Source organism: Scomber japonicus, chromosome 13 (assembly GCF_027409825.1).
Source record: "Scomber japonicus isolate fScoJap1 chromosome 13, fScoJap1.pri, whole genome shotgun sequence".
In the NCBI taxonomy this organism is placed as follows: domain Eukaryota; kingdom Metazoa; phylum Chordata; class Actinopteri; order Scombriformes; family Scombridae; genus Scomber; species Scomber japonicus.
The window spans coordinates 5,849,634-5,876,835 of record NC_070590.1 but is presented as its reverse complement, the minus strand read 5'-3'; the positions used below and the strand labels follow the sequence as shown (position 1 = coordinate 5,876,835).

The following is a 27,202-nucleotide window of genomic DNA, read 5'->3' as shown; positions in this document are numbered from 1 at the left end:
TACTTTTTTTTTTCCCCCACACTATTTTAAACCAGCAATTTCACTTCCACTCAAGTGCAATTTCTGCAAATGAAGAGCACTCGCAGCCTGAATAGGATGTGTCGGGACACTTTGCACCTCCGTAATATATGTAGAATGCCACTTAAAGAGCTAACCGTGACTTGTGCAAAAAAACTCCCATGTGCTTTAAGAGAGAAGAAGTGTAAAGTAAGTAGGAAAACAACAGAGAGCAATGGGGGGTCACTAAACATGCTCCAAGTGTACAATAAAAGCCAGCACTGGTGAAGGAGGAGGGGAGGAAGACAACTTAGTAAACCATCGCCTGTAAACAACTTGAAACCCCTTGGCGCTGGGTCTCACTCGACTTGTGAGAGGAAAACCCTGGTTGTGTTTTCTTACCCTGTGAAGTAAGAGCAGGCAGTGAGAGTTAGAGCAATATAGATTGCATTCTTTTTGCTCTTAACATTGTTAGTGTCAGCCAGTCTCACAATGCTCTCCATCACTTAGGGTCACAATACTCGGGAATCAGATGTATTAGAGTAGAAGCTGGCCATGGCTGCATTTGTTCTGGCTGTCAAGCAGGGGCGGATTGTCACAGGTGGAAGCCCTGTGCAGACTTTATTATTACGTTACACATCGCTAATGTACAGTTTGGGATCTTGTGGCTTGGTTTTTAGCTATTAACACAATGGGACACTGTGGGACTAAGACATGGTTTGTTAGGACTGTTCGAAGGACACACAAAATTACTGGGATTTGCCCCCCTCCTCACAAACTCATTGCATTTGACCTAGATGTATTTTTCTGAAACAGCCTGAGGGCATTGCAGCTAAATTTTTAGGTCTAAAATTAACCAATCTTTATTTTTTTTGTAAAACGCCTTCAGACTAGTCTAAGAAAAAAACTAGAAGTGGTCTCACTCATTTGACCAGAGTAAACCTGATGTTTTATTTCCAGTATTTAGCGGTAACGTGTTACAATAATGTCATTTCTTTTTTTCAGTAATGAGCTGTGTGAAGGATTACAATTTAGAATTCAGTAACTTATCCAATTAATATTTTTATTACTTTTACACTTGGGGGATGGCATGCTCATTTTCTTACTAGAATGAATGGAGGGTTGATATCAGAGCAGAAGAGCCTATTGGTGTCCATTTGTCTGTTTTAGATGACAGACAATAGTGTTTCTCTACATACGTGCCCTCCTTATTGCTCCTTTTACGCATGGTGGTAGTTGTGTAGGAGCTGGAGGTGGTGTTTATGATGCATGTGTGTGTGTGTGTGTGTTGGGGAGGGGGGGGTGTTATCTGGAACATAATGTGAAAATCAGCATCTAACAGGTTTGCCACAACATCCTGTCCTCCCATTAACAAGGCGAAGGTTCGGCATGGTTTGCTTTTGAATTACAGTAGACATTAGTACTGTGGGGGTCATGGACACATCAAAGTCATCAAAAGCTCTAAAAGGATGGAGGCCCTCTGTGTTTTTAATGGCAGCTTTCTTTTTTTTCTTTCCTTTTTCCCTTTTTTTTTTATGGTGCAAGGCTTTTAGTTGTCCGTGTGTTGTATTAGCGTGTTTATCTTTGTGTTTCTCTCACTACGGGGGGAAATGTGGGTGGATGAGAGAGGGTGACTTGCAGCCCTCACCATGAGGTTTTTCTTGTTTAGGCACAGACAGAGAGAGAGATACTAAAAGCATGCGAGCAAATCACGCAAACTTGTTTCTTTGTAGATTGCACTGCCTTAGTTTGTATGTGTGCTATAGTTATATTAACAAAGGGGTCAAAAACTGCACTTTATGTGATCGCCACTCAACAGATTATTATTTATTCTGTTGCACCTGTACACCTCCATGATCCTCCACTATCTTGCCCAAGCACACTTCGAATGTGGACTTGGGGGTGCCAGGGGTTCGAACCACCAACTTCCAGTAAGTGGACCACCAACTCTACCTCCTGAGCCACACAGGCCTCCTTTACCCTTTTACTTTACCTTAGAACTAATCCTGATTCTGAACTCAACTCTTAACCCTCCTGTTGTCCTCGACTCAAGGAAGGAAGGAAGGGAGGAAGAAGGAAGGAAAGGAGGGAGGGAGGGAGGGAGGAAGGAAGGAAGGAAGGAAGGAAGGAAGGAAGGAAGGAAGGGAGGAAGAAGGAAGGAAAGGAGAGAGGGGGTAAGGGAGGGAGGGAGGAAGGAAGAAGGAAGGAAAGAAGGAAGGGAGGAAAGGAAAGAAGGGAGGAAGAAAGGAGGGAGGGAGGAAGAAAGGAGGGAGGGATGGAGGGAGGGAGGTGGAAGGAAGGGAGGAAGAAGGAAGGAAGAGAGGAAGAAGGAAGTAAGGGAGGAAAGGAAAGAAGGAAGGGATGGAGGAAGGAAAGGAGGGAATGAAAGATGGAGGAAAGAAAATAAGGAAGGGAGCGAGGAAGGAAAGGAGGGATGGGAGGAAAGAAGGAACCGTCAAAACAGACAGGGTCAATTTGACCCGGGAAGACGACAGGAGGGTTAACCCAAATCCTGAATTGTAAAATTATGGAAAATGTCAAGGATCTACTGTCTTTTCTACTCATCCGTCAAAGCAAAGTGTACGCCACACGCACAGAGAGGCTGGCACCACACTGTTAATATAGACTAATAATTATGGTATAGCAGGTGGCAGTAAATTGTTCTCTGATTTTCCATGGTACCCCTGTTGTTTTATTGCACTCATCGTTAGCACAGCAACTTGATCTGCTGTAAATAACTTCTATTCAGCTGGTGTCCATCAGGCATTGAGTTTTTCCCTTTCCCCCGCCTACATTAAAGCCTTTTCACTCCACTAATTCTCCTCTGACAATAACAGCCAAATCATTTCTCAGTGGGCTCAGGGTCTTCGAAAAAGTGATAGTGAAGTAATTTTGGCCAGGGAAAATGAGCACATTAGAGTGTAATGCCCCTGCTCAGGGTGAAAATGTTATTGGTATCAACAGTGTAAAACCGTGTTGTGATAATAATGCTTATGAGGATGAAAGAATTACATGGAAAAAAGAAGAGGAGAGTTTTAGATCAATAGGAAGCTAAAGAAAAATAAAGAAATCAAACAGAGGTAGGTAGATATAGGTTAAAGGTGTAGGCTGTAGGTTTGTGGGAGGTCGCCCCATGGGTCAACAGAACATAAACACCAAATTCATCTATTGAGCGCCAGCCACAAAAACACCCAAAAAGGTAGTATGTAATAAATCTATTATGCAGCCTGCATTAAAAAAAACAACGATACGACTCAGTTTTGTTGATAGACTCAGTCATAAATACTGCATTCATTTATTCATTTGCTGCATGTGAGCTGGGCATACACTGTGTGATTTTAGCAATGTTTTTGTTTAAATAGCTCACAACGTATGAGTAAATCGCTCACAATGTAAAGTCAGGATTCACGATATATGTGCTCATACTGGACGGTCCAATGGTCTGACTGATCACAACTGATCACACCATGATCCTTCCTCCCTTCCTTCCTTTCTTCCTCCGTCCTGTCCTTCCTTCCTTGACTCGAGGACAACAGGAGGGTTAAGTCCTAACCAACCAGTCTGAAGTGTGTAGAGGTGTGTATGGCTGTTCTGCAGAAGCCACTTGTTTGTTTCCAGCCAATTTAATCAAGGTAAACACAACCAACATCTTGCATAATAGCACTGGAGCTCTGTCATGGCACTTCTCAGAGACCGCAGATTTATACAGACATATCAGTCCTGCTGCCTTCAGATGCTGCAGGGATTTAATAAACAGAAGGAGAAGCTTCTCATACTGTACTGTAGTATAAAGCAGCTGTGGGCAACAGATACTGTAAGAATCAACCATGTTCATTTACAGATCAATACAGATGGTTTAACTGCATTCAAGATTATTTTCTGGGCTGATTTTGGTTGGAGATTTTTTAATTTGAATAATTAATTTATATTTCAAGCATTTATCTGTTATAGCAGCACATTTATAGCAAATATTTAATCATACATTTCTCATTGCCCCCTCTATTACGACCCCAGTGGCTCAGGACTGTATTTAGGATTTTTAGAGATACTGAGATATTTAGCAGAAATTCAGTCCAATGACCCACAGAAATTTTAAACTAGTCTGCAAAAAGCTTGTTCTGATTCTGATAATGTACATCTTATTCTCATTTATTTCTTTTTTTAAGTTTTTTATTTTTATTTTACATGATGCAATTCTGAGCTATCGAGGGTTGACAATCCTGACAACAGAAAAAACTTAAGTTGCAAATCCAGAACAAAGCCCCTAGATCACACTGTCCACTACAGATCCACCAAACAGACAATTTTGAGATGTTACTGTTACTATGACCCATGTCTGCAAACCAACTAATATAATAAGTTATTATAATACAACATCAAGTAACACAGAACAGATTGGCTGGTGAGATTTCAGTATCAGAGTCATTTTGAAATAAAGCTTTCGATGGGAAAAAAAAACAAGTTCACACACACACACACACACACACACACACACAAAACTAAATGATAGTAGTGGTAAAAATGTGTTAATATAGAATATAATCTTCAGATCATTAAAATAACCAAACAATACAGAGAGAGAGAGAGAGAGAGAGATAGGAACAATAGTACATGACCTTGGTGTAGCTACAGCTGCTTCCCAAATGAAAATAGTACTGGGTTAAAAAAAAAAAAAATCTCAAGGGACTGCTTTTGTGTGGGTTTGTTGCTCGAGGCACTGGTGAAAAGATGAAATATGATCCAGTTTAAGTAACAGTATTAATGAGTTTGAAAGCTTATTACACAAAATACATACAACACATGATTTATGTTACTGAGTGGGAATTAATCCCGGTGGCGATCATTTTAGCTGATGATCATGAGGTAAACAGTTGAATTACGACTAAATTTAAAAGGAGGTTCATTTTTTTTACCAGATGACACTAAGTTTTTTGTTTGTTTGCCAAAATAAGAAGGCATTATTCTAGTGTGGGACAAATATTATTGGCCATATTCTCAGTGCAGCTGGAAACAGGGAGGGGTCAAAAGTAGGGCTGTCAGCGTTAACGCGTTAGATTAATGCAATCCATAACGCGTTAATTTTTTTTTAAACGCATTTTAATTTTGCAAGCCTTTTTGTCCCTTCTACTCACCCGTAGACGGCTCCTCTAGCTGTAGCGCTATGCTTTGAAGTGGCCTCCTGCAGTAAACCTACCGCGCTGATGGAAAGTAAGAGAGCTACTGGACTTTTGAACGGCTTGTTTAACTTTAAAAAACTTCCAGACGGTTCAGTTGACAAGTCAAAAGTAAAATGCAACCTGTGTCAAACGGAGTTTAACTACCACCGGAGTACGTGGAGTTTGAGTTAGCACCTCCACGCTAAACACCCAGGTGCAGCCAAGCCAGCCTCAGCTCCACCAAAGGACCATTTTGGAGTGTGGGAGTCGCAGCAGAGCCGTGATTGATTCCCAGTTAAGACACTCTGGTAAGAAATGCTTTACATTATGGGCTTAAAACTGCCTTGAAATGTAAAATAACAGGATTTTAAACATGCAATTCAAAACGTGATTAATTGCGATTAACAATGGAAATTCTGCGATTAATCTTGATTAAAAAAATAATCGTTTGACAGCCCTAGTTAAAAGTATACTACACTAAATTGAAGACCATATTTAAAAGTCAGTCTGCATACCTTGGATTATGCTAATGGGTTAAATGTTTAGTATGCTACTACCGCTGCCAACCACTCACATATCTAATACATATTATCAGTCTACATATGCAGGATTCTGGTGTCTATGTGCTATGATACTGACTCTACTAAATACTCACACTCAGTCTATCAAAGGGAATTGAGATCAAACTTTTACCACATACTCTTTTAAAGACATGTATTGTGTAGAGGGAGAAGAACAAGAATAAGAAGCCTGAGAGAATAATGCCCAATAAAAGTAAATCAAAGAAGGAAAGAAAGAAAAGAAGATATAGTGAGTAAAAAAGAGAAAAGAGCTGAAGGTAGACGGTCATACCAAGGACGTGGAGGATGTAGTCGTCATAAGACTCCCCCACTGAGTTGGATGCAACACAGCGGTAGGTTCCGTTGTAGGACTTGTTGAGGTTTTCGATGTAAAGATCGGCGCCGGTGATGACGGCGTGGGATGGCACATCGTCATCTACCTTCACCCAGTTGACCCGCTGTGGCCTAAAATAAGAACAACAGAGCACAGATGTTAGATACCAAGAATAAAAAACTAAACAAACACTCAACAAAAACTAAAAGTGGAAGCAGAAGTGATAGATGTGATCTTTATGTAACAAAGCCTAAAGTCTAAAACACTGTTAGTGGACCCTAAGGGCTGCCATGTTTATTACATCCCAGAGTACAAAACGTTGTTGGCCGACAAAATATTTTGCTAGTCTTTAGACTCAAAACCACTGTGGCCAAACAAAGTTGACCTCTGTTGTGTATCAGCACATTTAAAAGCTTTCTTCCTCCAGGGATGGCATGTCTAATAATATCTGGTGTTCAAGTCAATTATATCAAAATGTTTATCAAACTGGGCAGAGACCATGTGGGAATTATAAAAGTGTTTTTGTAAATGTATGATTTGAACAAGTGGGCATTTTGACCTGAGGGGTTGCCAAAGGACTTGAAGATTCATCCTCTGAGCTCTATCCATATCCACAAGGTAAGACAAAGCAGTTTTATTTATCTGGTGCATTTTATACACAATGGTAACTCAATGTGCTTTACATAAAACAGAAAAACATGCAACTTGAGAAACATTAAAACATACAACCCCCCCCCCCCCCAGCAGGATTTTTATAAACTACTATCGACTTAATCTTGCTCATGTCAATTAATCGTGGTGTTCACTGTTGCCATGGCAGCAAAGGTTGCATATCGTTAAGGAATTTGAAAACTTGTCTCCAGTGATCATTTTAACCCAAACCATGATCTTTATATAGTTCTAATCAAGTAAACTAGATATTAACAGACATTAGGAAGGGAGGAAGAAGAAAGGAAGGAAAGGAGGGAGGGAGAGAGGGAGGAAGGAAGGAAGGAAGGAGGGAGAAAGGAAGGAAGAAAAGAAAGAAGGACAGAAGGAGGGAGGGAAGGAAGGAAGTGGGGAAAGGAAAGAAAGAAGGAAGGCAGGAAGGAAAGGAAGGGAGGAAGGAAGGAAGGAAGGAACAGTCAAAACAGATGGGGTCAATTTGACCCCGGAGGACGACAGGAACATCTAAACCCTAAATCCTTCCTTCCTTCGTTCCTTCTTCCTTCCTTCCTTCCTTCTTTCCTCCCTCACTCCTACCTTCCTTCTTTCCTCCGTCCTTCCTTTGTTTCCTTCCTCCCTTCCTTCTTTCCTTTCCTCTCTCCCTCCTTTTCTTCCTTCCATCCTTCCTTCCATCCTTCCTTCTTTCCCTTCCTTCCTTCCTTCCTTCCTTGACTTGAGGACAACAGGAGGGTTAAAAGAGCTCAATCATAAGCACAGGAGAAGAGAAATGTTTTTAACCTGGATTTAAAAATGATTTCAGTTCTGATAGTAGTAGGTAGTTTGTTCCAGTTGTGTAAAAGCTGCTTCATCATGTTTAGTTTGAACTCTGGGCTCAACTATCTGACCTGAGTCAGTCGATCTCAGAGCTCTACTGGGTTCCACAGCAAATTTCATCATCATTTCACCTCGCCATGGACCAACGTGTTGAGTTTAGAGGCTTACAACTTCACAGCTGTAGGGTTCCATCAAAATCAACATTATAAAGGACTTAATTTCTGCAAAGTTATGACTTCATTTTGTGTTAATACGAAAACAATGCTCTGTGTTATTTCCAAAAAGCTTGTGGCACCTCGCAGGCAATCTGGTAACGATTACCGCCATCGATATCTGATTCCTGCTATCTTTTGATTGGCCTTTGAAAAGCTCTCTCAGGCCCCCCTCCTCCTCCCCCACTCCCCACACACACAAACAGCAGAGCTATTTTCAGCCACCAATTTCTGTTTTCTTTGTTTATATCCTGTTTTGCAAATTACATCTTTTTTTTGTGGCTGCTCTGTCGTCTACCTCAAGCCAGGGTTGTAACACCGTGACATCTGGGATTTTTCAGGATCTATGACCAAACAGATGCTTTTCTAAAATGTAAGAATAGACCAAATTCCCCATTATCCATGTCACAGAATGATATTTTTGTCTTGTTTCGGTTTGATCTTAACACAATGCTTTTGGAAAATAACACAAATCTTGGGATGTTGGAGGACTTTCATACCACCAAGGAAAGTTTTCTTATATCTAAACTACTATACTACATCTATAATAACCTCTAATACCATACATTCATTATTTAATAAGTACTGATTACTGCTTCTAGTAGAGATTATAGTCTCTGGATAAATTTATCTCATTTAAAGAAAAAACATCTTGTAACTATTTACCAGATAAAAGGCTAATCAAAGAGAAGAAAGCATTAAAAAAATAACATTCCTTTGTGTATAGTTAAAATGAAAAATGACAGTGTGGCAGCTTTGTCTTCAAATTGCAGGCTTTATCACACTTGTATACTTGTAAGCGTTGCTGTGTAGGTGGGCGCCTACCAAGCGTCTGTCTTTGTTCTCCTTTTTTTTTCCTTTCTTTTTTTTATATACCTTGACTGAGGTTTATGGCGGAGTGACAGATTCCATTTTTATGACAATGAGTTCAGAGCACCGGGAGCCACCGAGGGGTGAATAGAAAAAGAAAAAGACAAAACACCTCTATTTTACTGTTGCAACTTCCAATGGCCGCTGCCAGCTACTGTTATTTCCCCTGAGCGTGTGCTGATGGTCTCTCTTGTTGCATTTTGTTGTGGTGTTTTAACTTGTTTCCCCTCCATTTGAAAGCATTTGGTGTGGAGGGAGCAAGCAAATGGGAGAGAGAGGGGGGAAAGAGGGGAAGGGGGGGTGCTGAGGTGAAAAATCCAGGAACAGAAAATATGAAATAGCTGTTGGAGCTCAATAGCGAAAAACAAACAAACCACAAGAGCATTTAATGGCTATGCTAGATGGCTTGAAAGAGAGAGTGCCGTGTCTATTACAAACGCTCTCCAGATGAAATGTAAATAATAGATATATAAATATATACCTTTACCTGAGAGTGAGGGTGAGAGACGTGACCTAGAAAAAATAGTTTCTATAGGGGGGCACGGACTGTTGTGAGAAGGGAAAAGTGAATCTGGAGGAGGAAGACAGGCAGAGATAAACGAAAGAGGTAAGATGGGGCTGCAAGGAGAGAGGAAGGGCAGGCGTCTAGAATACAAATGGCTGCCTGCAGCCGGGGCCCCCTGTGCTATCTGCTGGTAATGACTGCACAACTCTCAGCAGCTCTAATGAAAATGACTTCCAATTCCCGGCTCACTGTATTGATTGTGTTTTCATCTTTATAAAATGAATACGGGTAGTGAGCTTGTCTCTATGCCAACTATGAAAACTACAGGGGGTTGGTGGGGGAGAGTCTGAAGTGCACAGTGTTTGGCTCTGTGAGTGTTTACATGTTCTTCTACTTCACCCCTTCAAGATAATTATACAGTTTTTAGACCCTCACAAAGTTCAGCACTGAAACTGACGTGTTAATGTAACCATATTGTGACCATATTAAAAAAAAAGAAAGCTCAGATCTGGCTGCCTATGCAAATGCTGGAGCACGTGCACTGCAGGCTAAACAGTTAAATACATTTAAGATACAAATAAATACTAAATACAACAGCGATGTGTGCAGATTGCAGAAGGGCAAAAGCACAATCTAATGTCAATGGATTATGTTCATTTGTGTTTCCTCCTGCTCAGAGAAAGGCAGAAGTTGTACGCTCTGACCTCTACAGAGAAAAACACATGAATAAAATCTTTGATTATTAATCATCATGATGTCATTCGTCTGTTTTAACATCTTTCAGGAACAAGTGTCAAGACGAAAATACAGGTATAACAATGCTCGTTTTCATCCCACAATTCAACTTCTCTTTTGTCCATTTATATCCTCGGTCATATTTTAACCTTCCTCTTGTGTTAACTTTCTGGTGTCGTCTCTTATGTTAACGGCCTGTGTCTTAAATTAGTCATAAAAAACAGTAAAAACAATTATTTATGATCAAATGTGTTTCTTACCCCTTAGGCTTCCTTATCTATAAAAAGATTGGTTTTAACCCTTGTATCATCCTCCTGGGTCAAATTGACCCCATCTGTTTTGACTGTTCCTTCTTTACCCCCTTCTTTCCTTCTGTCTGTCCTTTCTCCCTCCTTCTCTCTTTCTTTCCTTCCTCTCTCTTTCCTCCCTCCCTTCTTTCCTTCCTCCCTCCTTCATTCTTTCCTTCCTTCCTTTCCTTCCTCCCTCCCTCCTTATTTCCTTCCTTCCTTCTTTCCTCCATCCTTCCTTCCTTCTTCCTCCCTTCCTTCCTTGACTCGAGGACAACAGCAGGGTTAATATTTTTTTAGTGGCCTTGTTTCAATATAAAAAAATAGTCAAATTAACCTCAAGAGAATTATATAAATAAATAAAAGGTTGTTATGTTACCTGACTATTACAGAGAGGTATTAGAGCACATCTCTTAAATGTTCAAAAAAGAAACATTTTATTTTTATTTTTTTTAATTTAATTTTATTATAGTTTAATTTTATTAACTATAATGACATCTATGGTGTTATGGGTCAATTTCGACCCATATACATTTACTTTACTAGAATAGAACTTAAGTACACAAGTACCATTTATTACCAGCACACTCAGCTGTTTGTAGCTTTGCTTCCTTACATAAGTCTGAAGGGAACAGATATAAATAGGTAATTGCGTTGAGGACAAACAGAACATTTTTGGCTAGTTAATGCTGTAAATCAGAGGGGTCAAACTCATTTTCATTCAAGGGCCACATACAGCTCAACTGGATCTTATGTGGGCCGGACCATTAAAAAGATGGAGGAAAGGAGGGAAGAAAAAAGGAAGGAAGGAAAGGAAAGGAGAGAGGAAAGAAAGATAGAAGGAAGGAGGGAGGGAAGAAAGATACTGTATGATGGAAGGCCAGAATGAAGGAAGGAAGAAAGGGGGGGAAGGAATGGATGGAAGGAAGGATAAAAGGAATGAAAAGAAGACAGGATGGAAAGAAAGGGAGGAAGGAAGGACAGAAAGAAGGAACGAGGGATGAAAAGAAGGAAGGAAGGAAGGAAGGAAGGAAGGAAGGAAGGAGAGTGGGCCGGATTGAACCCCTTGGCGGGCCAGTTATGGGCCACGGGCTGCATGTTTGACATCCCTGCTGTAAATAGTGTTTGAAAAGTTTCTACAGATATTGTGCTATGGTTTTTGTTGGTCAGTGAACATGGATTGCTATTTAAATCTATTCCAACTCTTATGAATCCCTCTCTTCTAAACTACTAGTTTTTAAGAGCTACCATAAAGGCTCACAGATCATTATCTGCTACCAAAAACATGTTTTTTTTTTAAAAAAGGAGTGGGCCTTTTTATTCAAGCTTGTCATTTATCACCACATTCAAATGTACCTGTTGCAATTCAACAACCACATTACTGATGTAATATTCATACCTCCAGCTTCACCTAACAAATATTTTGCTTTGTTCAAATTTGAACTGCCTTGTCAACAAACTAGTGTGATTGATACCATCAGCAGCGACCGCATTGATGTTTGGATAGTCACTCATTTCCCCCTGCGCCTGAAGCTCTCGGTCTTTTACTCACACCTGAGCGTCCTAATGGCTTCTTCATTTGCACTCCATTATGTTTCATATCACAAATACCTGTCATCTAAACAAGCTAAAACCTTGATTTACAAATGATTTGTGTGGAATGATCACCTAATGAGCGACAAACACGAGTGTACTACTTCCATTTAAGGACTGATTAACACTCATTAAGACCACAGTGAATTTATTTTCCGACATAGTGGCAAATAATTACCTAGGGGGGCTATTCTCTGCACTCAATCTTTTAACTTCAATCACAAAATTGACTTTATCTGTACACATCCAGTAACTTGAGTCTATCAACATGCTCTCACTGCCTCACACTGTCTCACTCTTAGAAAATAAGCACTTTAAGCACTGTACGGGATATAAGAAGTTGGATATAAGAGCAACACATACACATTGACCTCTGACCTCAAGGTATGAAAGATGCCTCTTTCCATCAGCCAAGGGAGGATAATGGTATTTGAATTTAATGACTTTGGTCTTTTCCAGGTAGAAAACAGTGTGGAGTTCCCTCTCGCCCCACAGATGGACTTTCCTCTCTTTCTCTTTCCTCTCTTCTTCTGCTCACATTATCTCTAAAGTCATACATTTTGGAAGGAGGAAGTTCATACTCTTTTCTGAGCCTGCCCCCATCTCTCCTTGTATTCAAAATGAAGGTCCATAAAATGTATGAGAACCATTTATCCCTAAGTTATAGGTATGGCCTGTCTCAGTAACAACTCTTCTATAGTACTGCATTTAATTGCTAGGATAAAGCTTTCTTTATAGATATAAATACAGATTAGACGATGAAGGTTTATTGATTTTATTCAGCTTTATTTTTTTTTTGGGTTAATTAATATTATATTTCTAATTATTTCCTCACTGGTTTTCATGATGTGTAAATGACTTTGGCATTGGTGATAGTTATGAGTGAGTATCCAATTTTCATGTAATTTTCTTTTTATTTTGAAGGTCAAGTTTCTCCTCAAACACAAAGAAATTAATTAATAATAATGTTTCCCCCAAAAGAGCAGCAAAGAACCTACTTCAAGCAAGACAAAGGAAAGTAAACTCCTTTGTCTGGCTTGGCTTCTCCTTTTTACTTGCTTGCTAATTTCGACTTTGGTATCTTCTGTTTCATTTTATGTTTTTCAGCCATTCCCAAGAAATTATGACCCATGTTGTGTTATGAGCTTTGTCTTTTTCATCCTTCCCTAAGAGATGCAATCTCCAGACAACAATTCTCAACTAAGAAGACAGACTGCAAAGATGTTTAACCTTCCTGTTGTCCTCGAGTCCAGGGAGGAAGGAAAGGCAAAGGAGGGAGGGAGGAAGGAAAGGAGGGTGGGAGGAAGAATGAAGGAAAGGAAGAAGGGAGGAAGGACAGAGGAAAGAAGGAAGGTAGGGGGAGGAAAAGAAGGACAGATGAAAGAAGGAAGGGGGGAGGAAAGAAGGAAGGGAGGAAGGAGGGAAGAAAAGAAGGAGAGACGTAAGGAAGGAAAGGAAAGAAGGGAGGGTGGAAGGACAGAGGAAATAAGGAAGATAGGAGGGAGGGAGGAAAGAAGGAGGGAGGGAGGAAAAAAGAAGGAAGGGAGGCAGGACAGAGGAAAGAAGGAAGGTATGACGGAGGGAGGAAATAAGGAGGGAGGGAGAAAGGAAAAGAGGAAGGAAGGACAGAAGAAAGACGCAAGGGAGGAAGGAAAGGACAGAGGCAAGGAAAGAAGGAGGGAGGGAGGAAGAAGGAAGGAAAGGAGGAAGGAAGGAATGACAGAGGAAAGAAGGAAGGTAGGAGGGAGGAAGGAGGGAAGGACAGAGGAAATAAGGAAGTTAGGAGGGAGGGAGAAAGGAAGGACAGAAGAAAGGAGGAAGGAAAGGATGGAGGGAAGGAAAGAAGGAGGGAGGGAGGAAGGAAGGACAGAAGGAACAGTCAAAACAACAAGTCAAGCCACATTGTTTGTTATTTGGGAATCTATTCATTTTTTAATCTCTTATTATTTCATCACATAGTCCGACTCTGTTTTAAAGACTTTTCCAAGGATCCTTTTTTTTTTTGTAGTTAGAGCTCAGCTTCATCTCTAAAGACTGAGCACTGAACGCATCAAGACCAAAAACACACAACCTTATAGTAGAGTGTTTACTTTGTGGCCTCGGTGAGTCTGAGACAGTCTCAGTGTTTAACCAAAGCGCTTTACTGAAGCTGCAGCGGCTCTCATCTGGCTGTCGCCCTGGAGACCGGAGGATCCCTGAGTCTGCTTCACCTTGCTCTACACCGTGAAACTTCCCTCACCTCATCATCAGCCCTTCATCATCCACGGAAACAGTATAAAAAAAAAACATCTGCCAAGCTTCTGTTACAGGGTTGATGCAGAAATAAAATGTTATTGGACTTTAAGTTAGAGTTTTGGGCTCCTTATTGAGCTTTTGACTTGTTTTTGATAACATTCATTCATTCTAGTGTTCCCCATTCATCCCTTTACCTTGGTAGCGCAATCCAATATGTTGTATCCCTGTATTCAGAGTTCACAACTTTAAGATATAAGATTAATTCATTTAATGTAATTAATTTTCTTACCCAATTTTAATGAATGGATGAATTAACTAATCCCTCTCCCTCTCTCTCTCTCTCCCTCCCTCTCTGATTCTACTAGTGCATAATATTAATTTCCACGTGTACTATCCCCTACTTCCCTCCTTATCATTAATGCCCCTCTCTGCTCTGTCCTCTGCCTCGTAAAAAGGTGTGGCAATTAAACACCTGCTCAAAAATATCACACAGTAATTCTGATGTGTTTCATTATTACAGGCCAGTTTCAAATTTCCCCTTATGAAAGCCCTGAAAAAAAAAAAATAGTGGCCATTCATTCAGTTAACTGATTATGTACCCAGCAGTGGTCATTTAGGACTATCTGGCCTCAGGTTTTTCTGTACCATTAATACAGGCTTAGTCGCAGCTTCTCTCTCTACGACATGTAGTTGTATCAAGGCAACCGTCTCATCCACCAGCTCATCTCACATTCCTAATTGGAAAGGATCTCTGTTCCCTGTGAGGAAATTGGCTCTAGATCCAATAGTGAGTACAACATCTAATAACTGTCAGCTTCATGCACCGTCTTTGGGGTTCTTTACCCACAGAAAACGGACATTTCATATTCCTAGAGTAGATTTTAATTGGTAATTCAATAAAAAATCTAAATCTGACCCAATCTCTTGCCCATCACACCTTAACCACAAACTCAACCCCCGAAGTTTTCACTTGCTGATAGCGAGCACACTTTTTAATAACTCTGTAAGGTTCTATGTGTGGGCTGTCAACCGTAGACTGTAGAAAGATGGAGCGTGTTAGAGGTGTGATTGGTCTGCGTTGGAGTCAGTTTTAGGCACAGAATCACAGTTTATAGTTGGTCTTATTGGGGAAAAAGAAACTTGCACTTGACACTTACACAACGCTGCTCTGATGGTGCAACTTTTAGAATTACATTGTTTTGTGTTTGTTTATTTGCCTGTTTTTTATCTTATTTATTGAGAGAAAGCCTCATAAAATGTCATTGTACTGCTGATATAATGACAAAGTTAATTAATTAATTAATTCATTCATATGCCTCAAACCAAAGCCAATGCTAGCTGGCAACATGGAGTGGTACATGGGTTAACGTTAAATACGTGAGCTAATTTGTGCTAACGGTATTATACTCAGGTAACATTAAACTAACTAACACTATTCTGATTAACCTATTAACATGAGGGACTATTTTTGATTTTGACCCTTGTGATTCATTTGGACACAAGCTGCTCTGATGGTGTAACTTTGCATCTCTTTTAGAATTACATAGTGCTGTTTTTGTTTATTTGCCTTTGTCTTTTATCTTATTTATTGAGAGAAAGCCTCATTAAATATCATTGTACTGCTGATATAATGACAAAGTTCATTCATTTATTCATTCATTCATATTTCCAGGAACTTCCAAATAGAGAACGCTTCAAACCAAAGCCAATGCTAGCTGGCAACATGAAGTTAAATACTTGAGCTAAATTATGCTAACAGGGTATCATGATCAGGTAACATTAAACTAACTAACACTATTCTGATTAACCTATTAACACGAGGGACTATTTTTGATTGTTAGACCACAAGCTTAAAAGGACGTATTACTGTGTTGGACTGCCGATCTACTTTAAAAGGTACTTTAGCTAAATTGGGCTAACGGTATTATAATCAGGTTAACATATTAGGTTAACATTTAACTAACTAACACTATACTGATTCGATTTGCTATTACCTATTAACATGAGGGACTATTTTTGATTTCTAGACCCTTGTGATTCATTTGGACACAAGCTTAAAAGAACGTATTACTGTGTTGGACTGTCAATCTACTTTAAAAAGGTACAGACACTATATCTACAAAGTTTCATTTCCTTTGAGCATTGCTTTATGATAGAACTTTTTTTTTTTTTAGTGACCTAAATGTCCAGTAACACGGGAGTCAAATCCATTGCATACAAATAAGCTTACATATGTTTTGTTCTCATATTCATTCAGTGAATCATTCTGTGAAAGCTCCACATGGTGCTACTGTCCTGCAGGCAGAACAGTGGGTGGCAAAAAGGCTAATAGATGTCTATTTTGTCTGTTGGGATTGTGTTTACATTCTCTTTTAATGTAACTCAACACTATGTACTGCTGCTGCTGGTGGTGGTGGTGGTGCTGCTGCAAAAGTTCAATGTTTATCTCTTCTTAACTGGAATAGGAAAACAGTAAAAGACATATTTCCACACACATCACAATACTCACACTGACACTAAGGAATGCGGTCAAGGTATGTGGATGGATACATAAATGTGCATATGTAAGCAGGTATACAGCAGGCTTGCATTCCTGCCCATGGCACATTTTAATTGGTTCAAATGTGTATATGTGTGTGTGTGTGTGTGTGTGTGTGTGTGTGTGTGTGTGTGTGTGTGTGTGTGTGTGCCATACTGGGGTTTGCCTTTGGCCTGACACGTCAGTTCCAGGTTCTCGCCTTCCCTCGTCTGACCCTGAGGAAATTCTACCACGATCTTTACTTCTGGTTTGTCTGAAAGGATGAGAGAGAGATAGATAGATGGAGAGAGAGAGAGAGAGAGAGACAGAGAGAGAAATAAATGCTGGGACAACATCACTGACAAGGCATTATCCATCTTCTCTCTACATTTACATTCTGCACCTCTGTTCTTTCTGATGGATTCCTATCTGCAGTAAGGTTGTTGGTAGCATACATAAACATGAAGGTAAACATATTGCCCAACAAATTCTGTCCATATGCAAAGACATCTGATTCATGATTTACGCTACGTTCACAGTGGTAGCATTTAAAATGATCAAACTTTCGGGCTAGACATAACTTCAGAGGTAAGTACAGATGTGGAAGTTGTGCTTGAACCATGAGGTAAAGAAGTAATGTTCATATATGTGTTTGTTAAAGGGCTATTCAGTATATTTTTTAATGAATTAGTCAATTAAATAAATAGAAAGGAGTAATTAGCCCTCCTGTTGTCCTCGAGTCAAGGAAGGAAGTTAGGAAGGAAGGAAAGGAGGAAGGAAGGGAGAAAGAAGGAAGAAAAGGAGGAAGGAAGGGAGAAAGAAGGAAGGAAGGGAGGAAGGGAGGAAGAGGGAAGGAAGGAAGGGAGGAAGAGGGAAGGAAGGAAAGAGAGACGGAGGGAGGGAGGAAAGGGAGGAAGGAATGAGGGAGGGAGGAAAGAAGGACAGAAGGAAGGGAGGAAGGAAGGTAGGAGGGAGGGAAGGAAGGTAGGAAGGAAGCAAGGAAGGAAGGAAGGAAGGAACAGCCAAAACAGACTGGGTCAATTTGACCCGGGAGGACGACAGGAAGGTTAAACCCACCCTTGATCAGTTCATTACACTCCTGAGCTTTGCTGCTACAGCCTTACTTCTAGTCTGGTCTGATCAGTAGCTAACGGTGGTTAACGTTAGCTAATGTCTACAGTGTACATTTATATAGATGTAGTTAGTTAGCAGACTACATGACTCCTCTGTACTGTGACTGTTACATTATGTTCCAGTGTTAATTATTACACACCATTACATTTTCCACTCAATACATTTTCTAATCATGCACTTGTTTTTCCATCAGCTTCCATTAGTGCATAACTGGTTTCCTTCACAAAGAAAACACAGTAAACTGCTCGACATAATCACACGGGGGGTTTACCGAACAGGTTGAAAGATTTGAAAGTAATCACAATAAATGCAGCCACAAAAATATGGAGCTATAGGTTTGAGTGTCAGAGGCCTGCTGGGAAAAGTGGGTCTCTAAAATACCATATGGATCCATTATATTTGAGCCACATCAACCCCGACCGACAATCAAGTCACCTGATTTCCTTTTTTTCTTTGGACAACATGTAGTCATGGTTACAGACTGTTACGGTAAAGAAGGAACTCCTGATGATCTCAATTTATTGATCGTTTTAAGGCCACACCTTTTCTTCACTCACAAATTTTGTTGAACCCTGAACACACCGTCTTATAAGTAATTAGCCCTCCTGTTGTCCTCGAGTCAAGGAAGGAAGTTAGGAAGGAAGGAAAGGAGGAAGGAAGGGAGAAAGGAGGAAGGAAGGGAGAAAGAGGGAAGGAAGGAAGGAACGGAGAGAGGAAGGAGGCAGGGAGGGAAGGAAGGAAAGAGAGAAGGAAGGAGGGAGGGAAGGAAAGGGAGGAAGGAAGGAAGGAAGGAGGGAAGGAAGAAAGAAGGCCAGAAGGAAGGGAGGAAGGAAGAGGGAAGGAAAGGAGGAAGGAAGAGAGACAGAGGGAAGGAAGGAAGGAAGGAGGGAGGAAGGAAGGTAGGAGGGAGGGAAGGAAGGAAGGGAGGGAGGAAGGAGGCAGGGAGGGAAGGAAGGAAGGAAGGAGGGAGGGAGGAAAGAAGGACAAAAGGAAGGAAGGAAGGAAGGAAGGAAGGAGGGAGGGAGGAAAGATATATGGAGCTATAGGTTTGAGTGTCAGAGGCCTGCTGGAAAAAGTGGGCCTCTAAAATACCTTATGGATCCATAAGGTGTCCCCCTTTGAGTCAGACCAGCTACACACTCTTTGCTTTCCTGGGTTCATATGATTTGACATTTAAGTAAATGATAGGATCCAAAAGTCAAAAGAGTACAGTACACATGTGATTCAAGGTGTATCTTTTTCTTTTAGATTAGCCTACTACTATCAGCTTGAAGTCAACCCACTTTTCCATTGCTTCAAAATCACTTCTCAGCAGGGTTGGGTCTACGTTTGGGCATAATATTGATGGAATTTTAAATCATTCTTACACCAAAACACAAGCCGAAGCTTTTGGGGAATTATCGATGTGGTGTGGTGCAGTGCAGGACCACATGTACTCCTCCTGAGTATGTCTAAAGAGGTTACATGATAGAGATGCTACACAAAACAGAAAACGCTGCCGAAGAGCCGAAAGCAGCTGGAAAGAAAATGTAACAATGTTGTTTTGACAAATCAGCAGGGTGCTTTGACAGTCGCTGCTGTGCTATTCTTTGCTACTACGGAGTTTCTATTGTTCCCATTTCGTTGACTGTTGCTGGTGTTATCAAAGCCTTTTTTCATCTTGGCGTGAGAGACTATCCTTTATTGTGGACAAAAATCTGATGTTTTATTCAATCTATCGTCTGGGTTACGGGATTGAATTCAGTCTTGTACTGTACTGGTACTGAAAGTTTGACTAAGACAAAACAAATACAACAAAAGTCAAGATCGGACTTATAAATAAAAAAATAAAAAAACAACAATAGGTAGGTTGGTTTATAATTCTGCACAATTGGGTAACTCGTTATAACCTTCCTGTTGTCCTCGAGTCAAGGAAGGGAGGGAGGGAGGGAGGGAGAGAGGAAAGAAGGAAGGAAGGGAGGAGGAAGGAAGGGAGGGAGGAAGAAGGAAAGGAAAGGAGGGAGGAAGGAAGGGAGGAAGAAGGAAGGAAAAGAGGGAGGGGGAAAAGAATAAAGGGAGGAAGGAAGGAAAGAAAGGAAGAAAGGGGGTGGAGGAAGGAAAGAATGAGGGGAGGAAGGAGAGAGGAAGGACAGACGGAAGGAAGGAAGGAAGGAAGGGAGAGAAGGAAAGGAAGGAAAGAAGGGAGGGAGGAAGGAAGGAAAGAAGGAGGGAGGGAGGAAGGAAGGAAGGACAGAAGGAAGGAAGAAAGGGGGTGGAGGAAGGAAAGAAAGAGAGAAGGAAGGAGGGAGGAAGTACAGACGGAAGGAAGGAAGGAAGGAAAGAAGGACATCATGTTCAATGTTTCAGAAGGAAACTTCTCCTCCATCTTTAACCAATTTAGTAAATATATCATTTATTGTTACAATTCAGTAAGAGATGTGTTCATATTAAGAAAATCTGCCTCTCCAACAATCACCCCTTTATTAAAATGAAAATAAGATTTGTGTCACCAGCATCTAAATTAGTCGACACAACTCCTGCCAATATACTGAATTAACCTGCAGACCAGAGCTGAGTGCATACCCTTTTATAGACATTAGATGGTGTAGATAAATATCTCCAGTTGAGTCATAGCACACCAGATTCATTACCGAGTCACAATGGTGGTGTTTAAATTATTCCTCTTCTTTTTCCCCTAGTTATATGAAAAAGCTTAAATGCAAAAAATTCTCCATAGAAACAAGAGATCAGGCTTAAGTCATGATTTCAAAGGTCGGCAAAGTTCTCACACTGCTGTCCGATCTTCTCTGGCAACAACCAACACATGTCTGGGGCATCCATCTGTCTAAATCACGCCCTGTCAGTGGCCAGCACTCAGTCTTGTTGATGGACAGCAGATGGGCAAAAAGCCAAGTCTTCTGCTCAGTGGGCATGCATGGAGAGGGGGGGCGGGGGGGTTTAGACAATAACCCTGCAGTTTTGTTTCCACTCCAAGCACTAACATGGCATCCTGTAACTTTTTTTTTCTTCCCCTTCCACCCACCACAATGTCATCTGACTTTGTCGCCTCGGAGCTATAAACATGAAGGACGCCAGACATCTGTAGGTTGTTTTGATGACCTCAAGTAGTTATATGGCAGAGAAGCTTTCTAGTCTCTCTCTCTGCACACACACACACTGCCAGATCCGGATACTGCCACTGCCACAGCCACTTCAGTGGAAATGAAATAGTGTCCTACTGTAAAGCAAGAAGGCCGTTATCATTATGCTAACTGAATTATTTGCTTTATTGTATGCCTCACCTCATAAGCACAGACGGCACTATCCATCTCTCGGCAAGCCAGCTGACCTTAAGGGAGAAACAACCAGGCAACGGAGGAAAACAGCTTGCTTGGCTTATACTCATAAACATTACAGGCTTATTTAATTATCCTGTCTTGTGACAATGGGGTTTTTTTTTTTTTTTTCTTTTCCACAATGTCTTACCATACAATGCACTCCATTTCACTCACAAATTGCCCACATAGTAACTGATTGAAATGTAAATCACCTCTTATATCTCAGTAATCAGTAAACAAAGTCATATGTCACTGTGTGGAGATAGCAAAGATAGAAGAAGTAGGCTTTTTTTTGTTTGTTTTTTTTTGTTTATCATTTCCTATCTACAAAATATGTGCCGAATTACACATTAAACAGTGTTTTCTTAATATATTATCATTATTAGGCTTAAGGCTTAAATTCCTTCCCCCCTTCCTCCCTGCCTTCCTCCCTCCTTTCCTTCCTTCCCTCTTTCCTTCCTTCTTCCTCCCTGCCTTCCTTCCTCCTTTCCTTCTTCCTCCCTGCCTTCCTTTCTTTCCCCCCTCCTACCTTCCTCTCTTCCTTCTTTTCTTTCCTCCCTCCCCCTTTCCTTCCCTCTTTCCTTCCTCCTTTTTTTTGGTTGTTTATCATTTCCTATCTACAAAATATGTGCCGAATTACACATTAAACAGTGTTTTCTTAATATATTATTATCATCAACGTGTGGCTTAAATTCCTTCCCCCCTTCCTTCTTTCCTTCCTTCCTTCCTCCCTCCTACCTTCCCCTCTTCCTTCTTTACTTTCCTCCTTTCCTTCTTTCCTTCCTTCCCTCTTTCCTTCCTTCTTCCTCCCTGCCTTCCTCCCTTCATTCCTCTTTTCCTTCTTCCTCCTACCTTCCTCTCTTCCTTCTTTTCTTTCCTTCCCCCCTTCCTTCCTCCCTTCCTCTCCTTCCTTCTTTTCTTTCCTCCTTTTTTTTGTTTTTTTTTTGTTGTTTATCATTTCCTATCTACAAAATATGTGCCGAATTACACATTAAACAGTATTTTCGTAATATATTATCATTATCATCAACGTGTCTTCAACAGAAATGCCCCCCCCCTGTGTTTCAAAGCAGAGAATATAATAATATACTGCTTATTTTTTCATGATGCTGAGACCCCTAATTTGATATACTTTTTTTTTCATTATTCAAATTTGGCTGGATGATTAATTACATATTTTTTATTATAGCTTCATGCAGACTTTTCTTAATGAAACATTTTTATCTGCTGGTTAGATGTTCTGGTGGAGCATTTCTTAGCATATTTGATGTTTGTTTTTTTCTTAATAACCCTATGCTGTTTCACCACTGTGATATTTACGGTGACAATTAGAACCAATGAACCATAATTTCACTTTTTACATTTTTTCCAAAACAAATAAGACAAATATTTTCTCTTGTGTTTTCTTTTGTTTTCCCAGCTGCATCAGAAATGTACCGAGCCGTGACACCAAAAACTGAGACAGGCACCGAACCGTGGATTTGTTTTATTCACCCCAAGTGTTCAATTAGTTCACTTCCAATTAATTCAACCGCTTATGAACTTTTCCCTATGATCATTACCTAATGACATATATCTTTCCAGGAAACATCCAAGGAAATGATTAGAAAAGCACAAACCAGCAATCAACCCTCCTGTTGTCCTCGAGTCAAGGAAGGAAGGAAGGAAGGAAGGAAGAATGGAAGGAAGGAAGGAAAGGAGGGAGGGAGGAAAGAAAAGAAGGAAGAGAAGAAGGTAGGAGGGGGGAAGGAAAGGAAGGAAGGAAGGGAAGAAGAGAGGAAGGAAGAAAGAAGGAAAAGAGGAAGGAAGGAAGAAGGAAGGAAAGGAGGAAGGAAGGAAGGAAGGAAGGAAAGGAGAGAGGGAGGAAAGAAAAGGAAGAGAGGAAGGTAGGAGGGAGGAAGGAAGGAAAGGAGGAAAGAAAAGAAGGAAGAGAGGAAGGTAGGAGGGAGGAGGAAGGAAGGGAAGAGAAGACAGATGGAAGGAAGAGAAGACCGGAAGGAAGGAAGGAAGGAAGGGAGGAAGAAAGAAAGAAGGAAAAGAGGAAGGAAGGAAGGAAGGAAGGGAGGAAGAAGGAAGGAAAGGAAGGGAGGCAGGGAGGAAGAAGGAAAGGATCAGGCTTAAGTTATGATTTCAAAGGGGGCAAAGTTCTCATTGTTCCCTATAATTATTTCCTAATGACATCTTTCCAGGAAACATCCAAAGAAATTATTAAAAAAGCACAAACCAGTAAAATAAAAATGCTACATCCAAAATACGTCAAAAACAATCATTTTGAAATCATCACCTCTCACGTTTCTTTCTATATGTCTCCACACAAACATCAATCTCTCTCAGTCAACATGCTCCAAATGTAATATTAAAGTGTGCAGCATAGAGATCACACAGAATGTGGAGAGCAGGACCGACTCCATCGCAGTATGCACGGAGCATGACAGCAGCAACCTCTGCATGGAGCAGTGTGAGACGCTGAGCTGGGTGGTCCATGTGAGCTTTCTGTTATCAGAAGCCAGCAAAATGCCACGCTGCCTCTGTAGATGAGCTGATCTCCTCTCCTTGCTCTACCGAGGAAAGGTCAGATAGCTACAGTACAGAGGAGGGCTTTTTTTTTTCTTTTTTCCGATAGAATGCTAGGACATGCCAGAGGCCAAAGACAAAAGGTTACGGCTGCAATAAGTATATAAAAATTACATCAGATTTATTTATCATTTTGCATCAACTACATGGTAAATGTTTATTTAGTTAGTTGTCGACAATAACCAGTGTGATAGTAAAGGGTGCGCTCTTTACTGTTCATGTGACCTACATACTGGCCAAATTAATGCTTTCTGTTGCTGAGTTTGGCTATTTTAGTAGAACAATAATATACAGTGAGAATAGTTTTTATCAGTATTATTAAAATAAAATAAATCATAATAATAATAATAATAATAATAATAATAATAAATAAGTAAATAAATAAATAAATTGCAAAAAATTTAATAAAAAAATAAATTATTATTATTGTTTTTCTTCTTCTATTTTTAATAATAATAATAATAATAATAATAATAATAATAATAATAAATAAGTAAATTAATAAATCAATTTTTAAAAAATTGAATAAAAAAATATATATTATCATTATTATTTTTTTTCTAATTTATTCTTGGTTATTGGTATTTTTTTGTGTTTTTTTGGTGTCTAGATGTTTGTGAAGAAAAAGTTTCTACCTTGTTTCTGTGTATTAATCTCAAAATCAATAAAAAAAAAAGTGAAAAAAACAAAAAATAATTGATTTAAAAAACTGCATGTGTGTAAAGATCACTGTTTGAATATCAGGACTTAAAAAAAAGTATTGTTATTATTATTATTATTTTAATTAAACATATTTATATAAGGGACTATGTACAAAAAACATTCATCTCAAAAAACAGGAAGAAAGATTTGGCTACCAACTCATTTCCTATCTAACTAATCTGCAGTCCTTAGGCAGGTAAAAGAAATAATAAAATACAAGATAAAAAATCTAACATCAAATGTATGTACCGATACATTTGAGACAATAAGTATTTTAATTTTACTTTCTTAGCCAATTTCCATATGTGTGTTTTTTCCACCCATTCCATACACCTACCACATCTACAGTATAATATGCCAGAGTCAAATTTATTAACACTATAATATAATAATATGCTCATTTTAATGATTATTTTATTAACTTATTCATATACTTGACATTTAATTCAAACTTCTTTCTAACTTTTTCATACATTTGACATTTAATTCGTTTTGTTTGTTCTTTTCAATGATTGAAGTCTAATAAACTAAATGTATATTTCTGACATTTGATCCTCATAATTGAAATAACGTTAGTGGATCACAGGTTCATGTGCGATGCATCAAAGACACAAACAGTCACAAACTTCTTATTGAGACATCGACAAATGCAGAGACACTATTTGTGGACTTCATAGCGGTATATTATATTATCAGGTAACTGTCTCTTCTTGACGTTTGTTTTTTTTTAAACCAGACTACACTTTCCAATTTAACATATTTGTGACCACAAATGACAGTGGGAGAAAATATTGTAACAATGTAAAGCCTGTAAATTGTGTTTCTTCTTTCCTTCTGTCCTTCCTTCCTTCCTTCCTTCCTTCCTTCATTCCTTTCCTCTGTCTTTCTTTCCTTCCTTCCTCCTTTCCTTTTTTCCATTCTCCCTCCCTCCCTCCTTCCTTCTGTCTTTCCTCTGTACTTCCTTCCTTCCTTTCTCCCTTCTTTCCTTCCTTCTTCCTTCCTTCCTTTCCCCCTCCCTCCCTTCTTCCTTCCTTCTGTCTTTCCTCTGTACTTCCTTCCTTCCTCCCTTCCTTCCTTTCTCCCATCTTTCCTTCCTTCTTCCTACCTTCCATCCTTCCTTCCTCCCTCCTTTCCTTTCTTCTTCCTTCCTCCCTTCCTTCCTTCCTTCCTCCCTCCCTTCCTTCCTTCTTCCTCCCTTCCTTCCTCTCTCCCTCCCTTCCTTCCTTGACTTGAGGACAACAGGAGGGTTAATTATAATGAGGCATGCAATTGTGCAGAATTATCAACCAACCTACCTGTTTTTTATTTTTATTTTGTATTTATAAGTCCGATCATGACTTTTGTTGTATTTGTTTTGTCTTAGTCAAACTTTCAGTACAGTGCAAGACTGAATTCAATCCCGTAACCCAGACGGATAAAACCCAGATTGAATAAAACATAAGATTTTTTGTGAAAAATGGCAAAGAATGATTCTATACAGACAGAAGTGCAAAGGTAACCTACTAACTTACATTTATATTTAATTGGAAGATGTTCATTAACTTGCTGTTTTTCTATTATCTTTCTTATTTGTACTTGGTATTCATCACACATGGGGGTCATCTTGCTCTAATGACAGTGCCATGCAGCAAAATTTCATTTGGGGGAAATGTGGGAGAAATTTATGTCATTTAATTAGTGGAGATGGAACAGTCTTCTCTATACTGCAGTCCAATGTTCCCCTTTTACTCATCACAACCATGCATGGAGATGATTTCCCTTCAATGACACTGCCATACGTGTCATACACCAACATTGTAGTTTGGAAAAAGTAGCAAATTTATGCCATTTAATTAGTGGAGATGGAACACTCTTCTCAATTGCAGTCCAATTTCCTGAGTTAAGCTGATGAGATATTAGAAAAAAGAAAAAGAAAACTTGCATAATGCATCTTAAATATCCACGCTGATTTCTAATTTATTACTGAACTACTTACATTGCACCTCCAGGTATTTCTGTGCTTGGAAGTCCTTGACTGCAGGGTGGTCAACAATGCAAACCACAGGTACGCCATCATCCTCCTTGCTAACGGTGAATGTGAGTCGGCTGGTTACTGTGTACATCTTGTCGTAGGACAGCTCAACTTTGGGTTTTCCTGTAAGAGACATTGAAGAAAAGAAGCATATTTAACACAGCAACACAAGTACATTTTTATATTCAGTTCAAACCATAGACTGTATAAAAGAAACCCATTGGTTTGTGGACTGCTGCTCGGAAGCCAATAGTTTCGGATCTGGGCAGCGCCATCTTGAAAATTTCAGGTGGAAAAATAAAAACACGGATTCTACTTATATGGGCATGAAGCGGGAGAGGTTGCTATGATTGCGAGGGCTGGATCTCGAGGACATTGGTCAATCAACCTGTCAATCATGACGTTGCCACGCCCTAATGCATACCCTGCTTTATCGTCAAATATAAAATCAGGGAGGCCAAAATGTCCCAAATGAACATCATACTGCATTGAAGAAGGCTTTAAACTAGCGATTGAGAGCATAAACACATTTTGAAAATGTTTACTGAGATTAGAAATCAAGTGAGAAGTTGGTGAATTCTCCATTGACTTGTATAGAGACAGTCGCCCCCTGGTGGCCTTTTGATAGAATGCAGTTCTAAGTTACTTCCATGTTGACTGGAACTCCCCGCCTGGTTCAAACATGAATGAGGCATAGACAGTTCACAAACTTCACTTTACTGACTGCTGTCTGGCAAGATCCAGTCAGCATTTGCTTACATAAAGATCACAATTCAACAAATCCTCCAAATTAAATGGCAAAATATCTGCACCGTCAAAAACTGTGACAACTGTTTAAAAATACTGTACATAAGTTTTAGCATTGTCATCATAGATACAATAATAACTATGTGGTTAAGGTAATCATGTTCATAGTCATTGTTAGTTCAAAATAAATACTCATGAATTGCTGTCATCTGTGTTTCAGACGTTTTGTTGAACCA

At 39.8% G+C, this 27,202-nt stretch overlaps 1 protein-coding gene across 1 annotated transcript in view; it reads right to left on the bottom strand.

Moving 5' to 3' along the window:
- Positions 1 to 27,202, bottom strand: part of cadm1a (cell adhesion molecule 1a) — a 450,697-nt gene that overhangs the window by 54,992 nt on the left and 368,503 nt on the right. The window contains exons 6-8 of the mRNA XM_053331275.1: positions 26,184 to 26,342; positions 16,659 to 16,755; positions 6,006 to 6,178 (exon numbers count right to left, since the gene is read on the bottom strand). Coding sequence (XP_053187250.1) covers positions 6,006 to 6,178; positions 16,659 to 16,755; positions 26,184 to 26,342 — 429 coding nt within the window. The remainder of the gene's footprint in view (positions 1 to 6,005; positions 6,179 to 16,658; positions 16,756 to 26,183; positions 26,343 to 27,202) is intronic.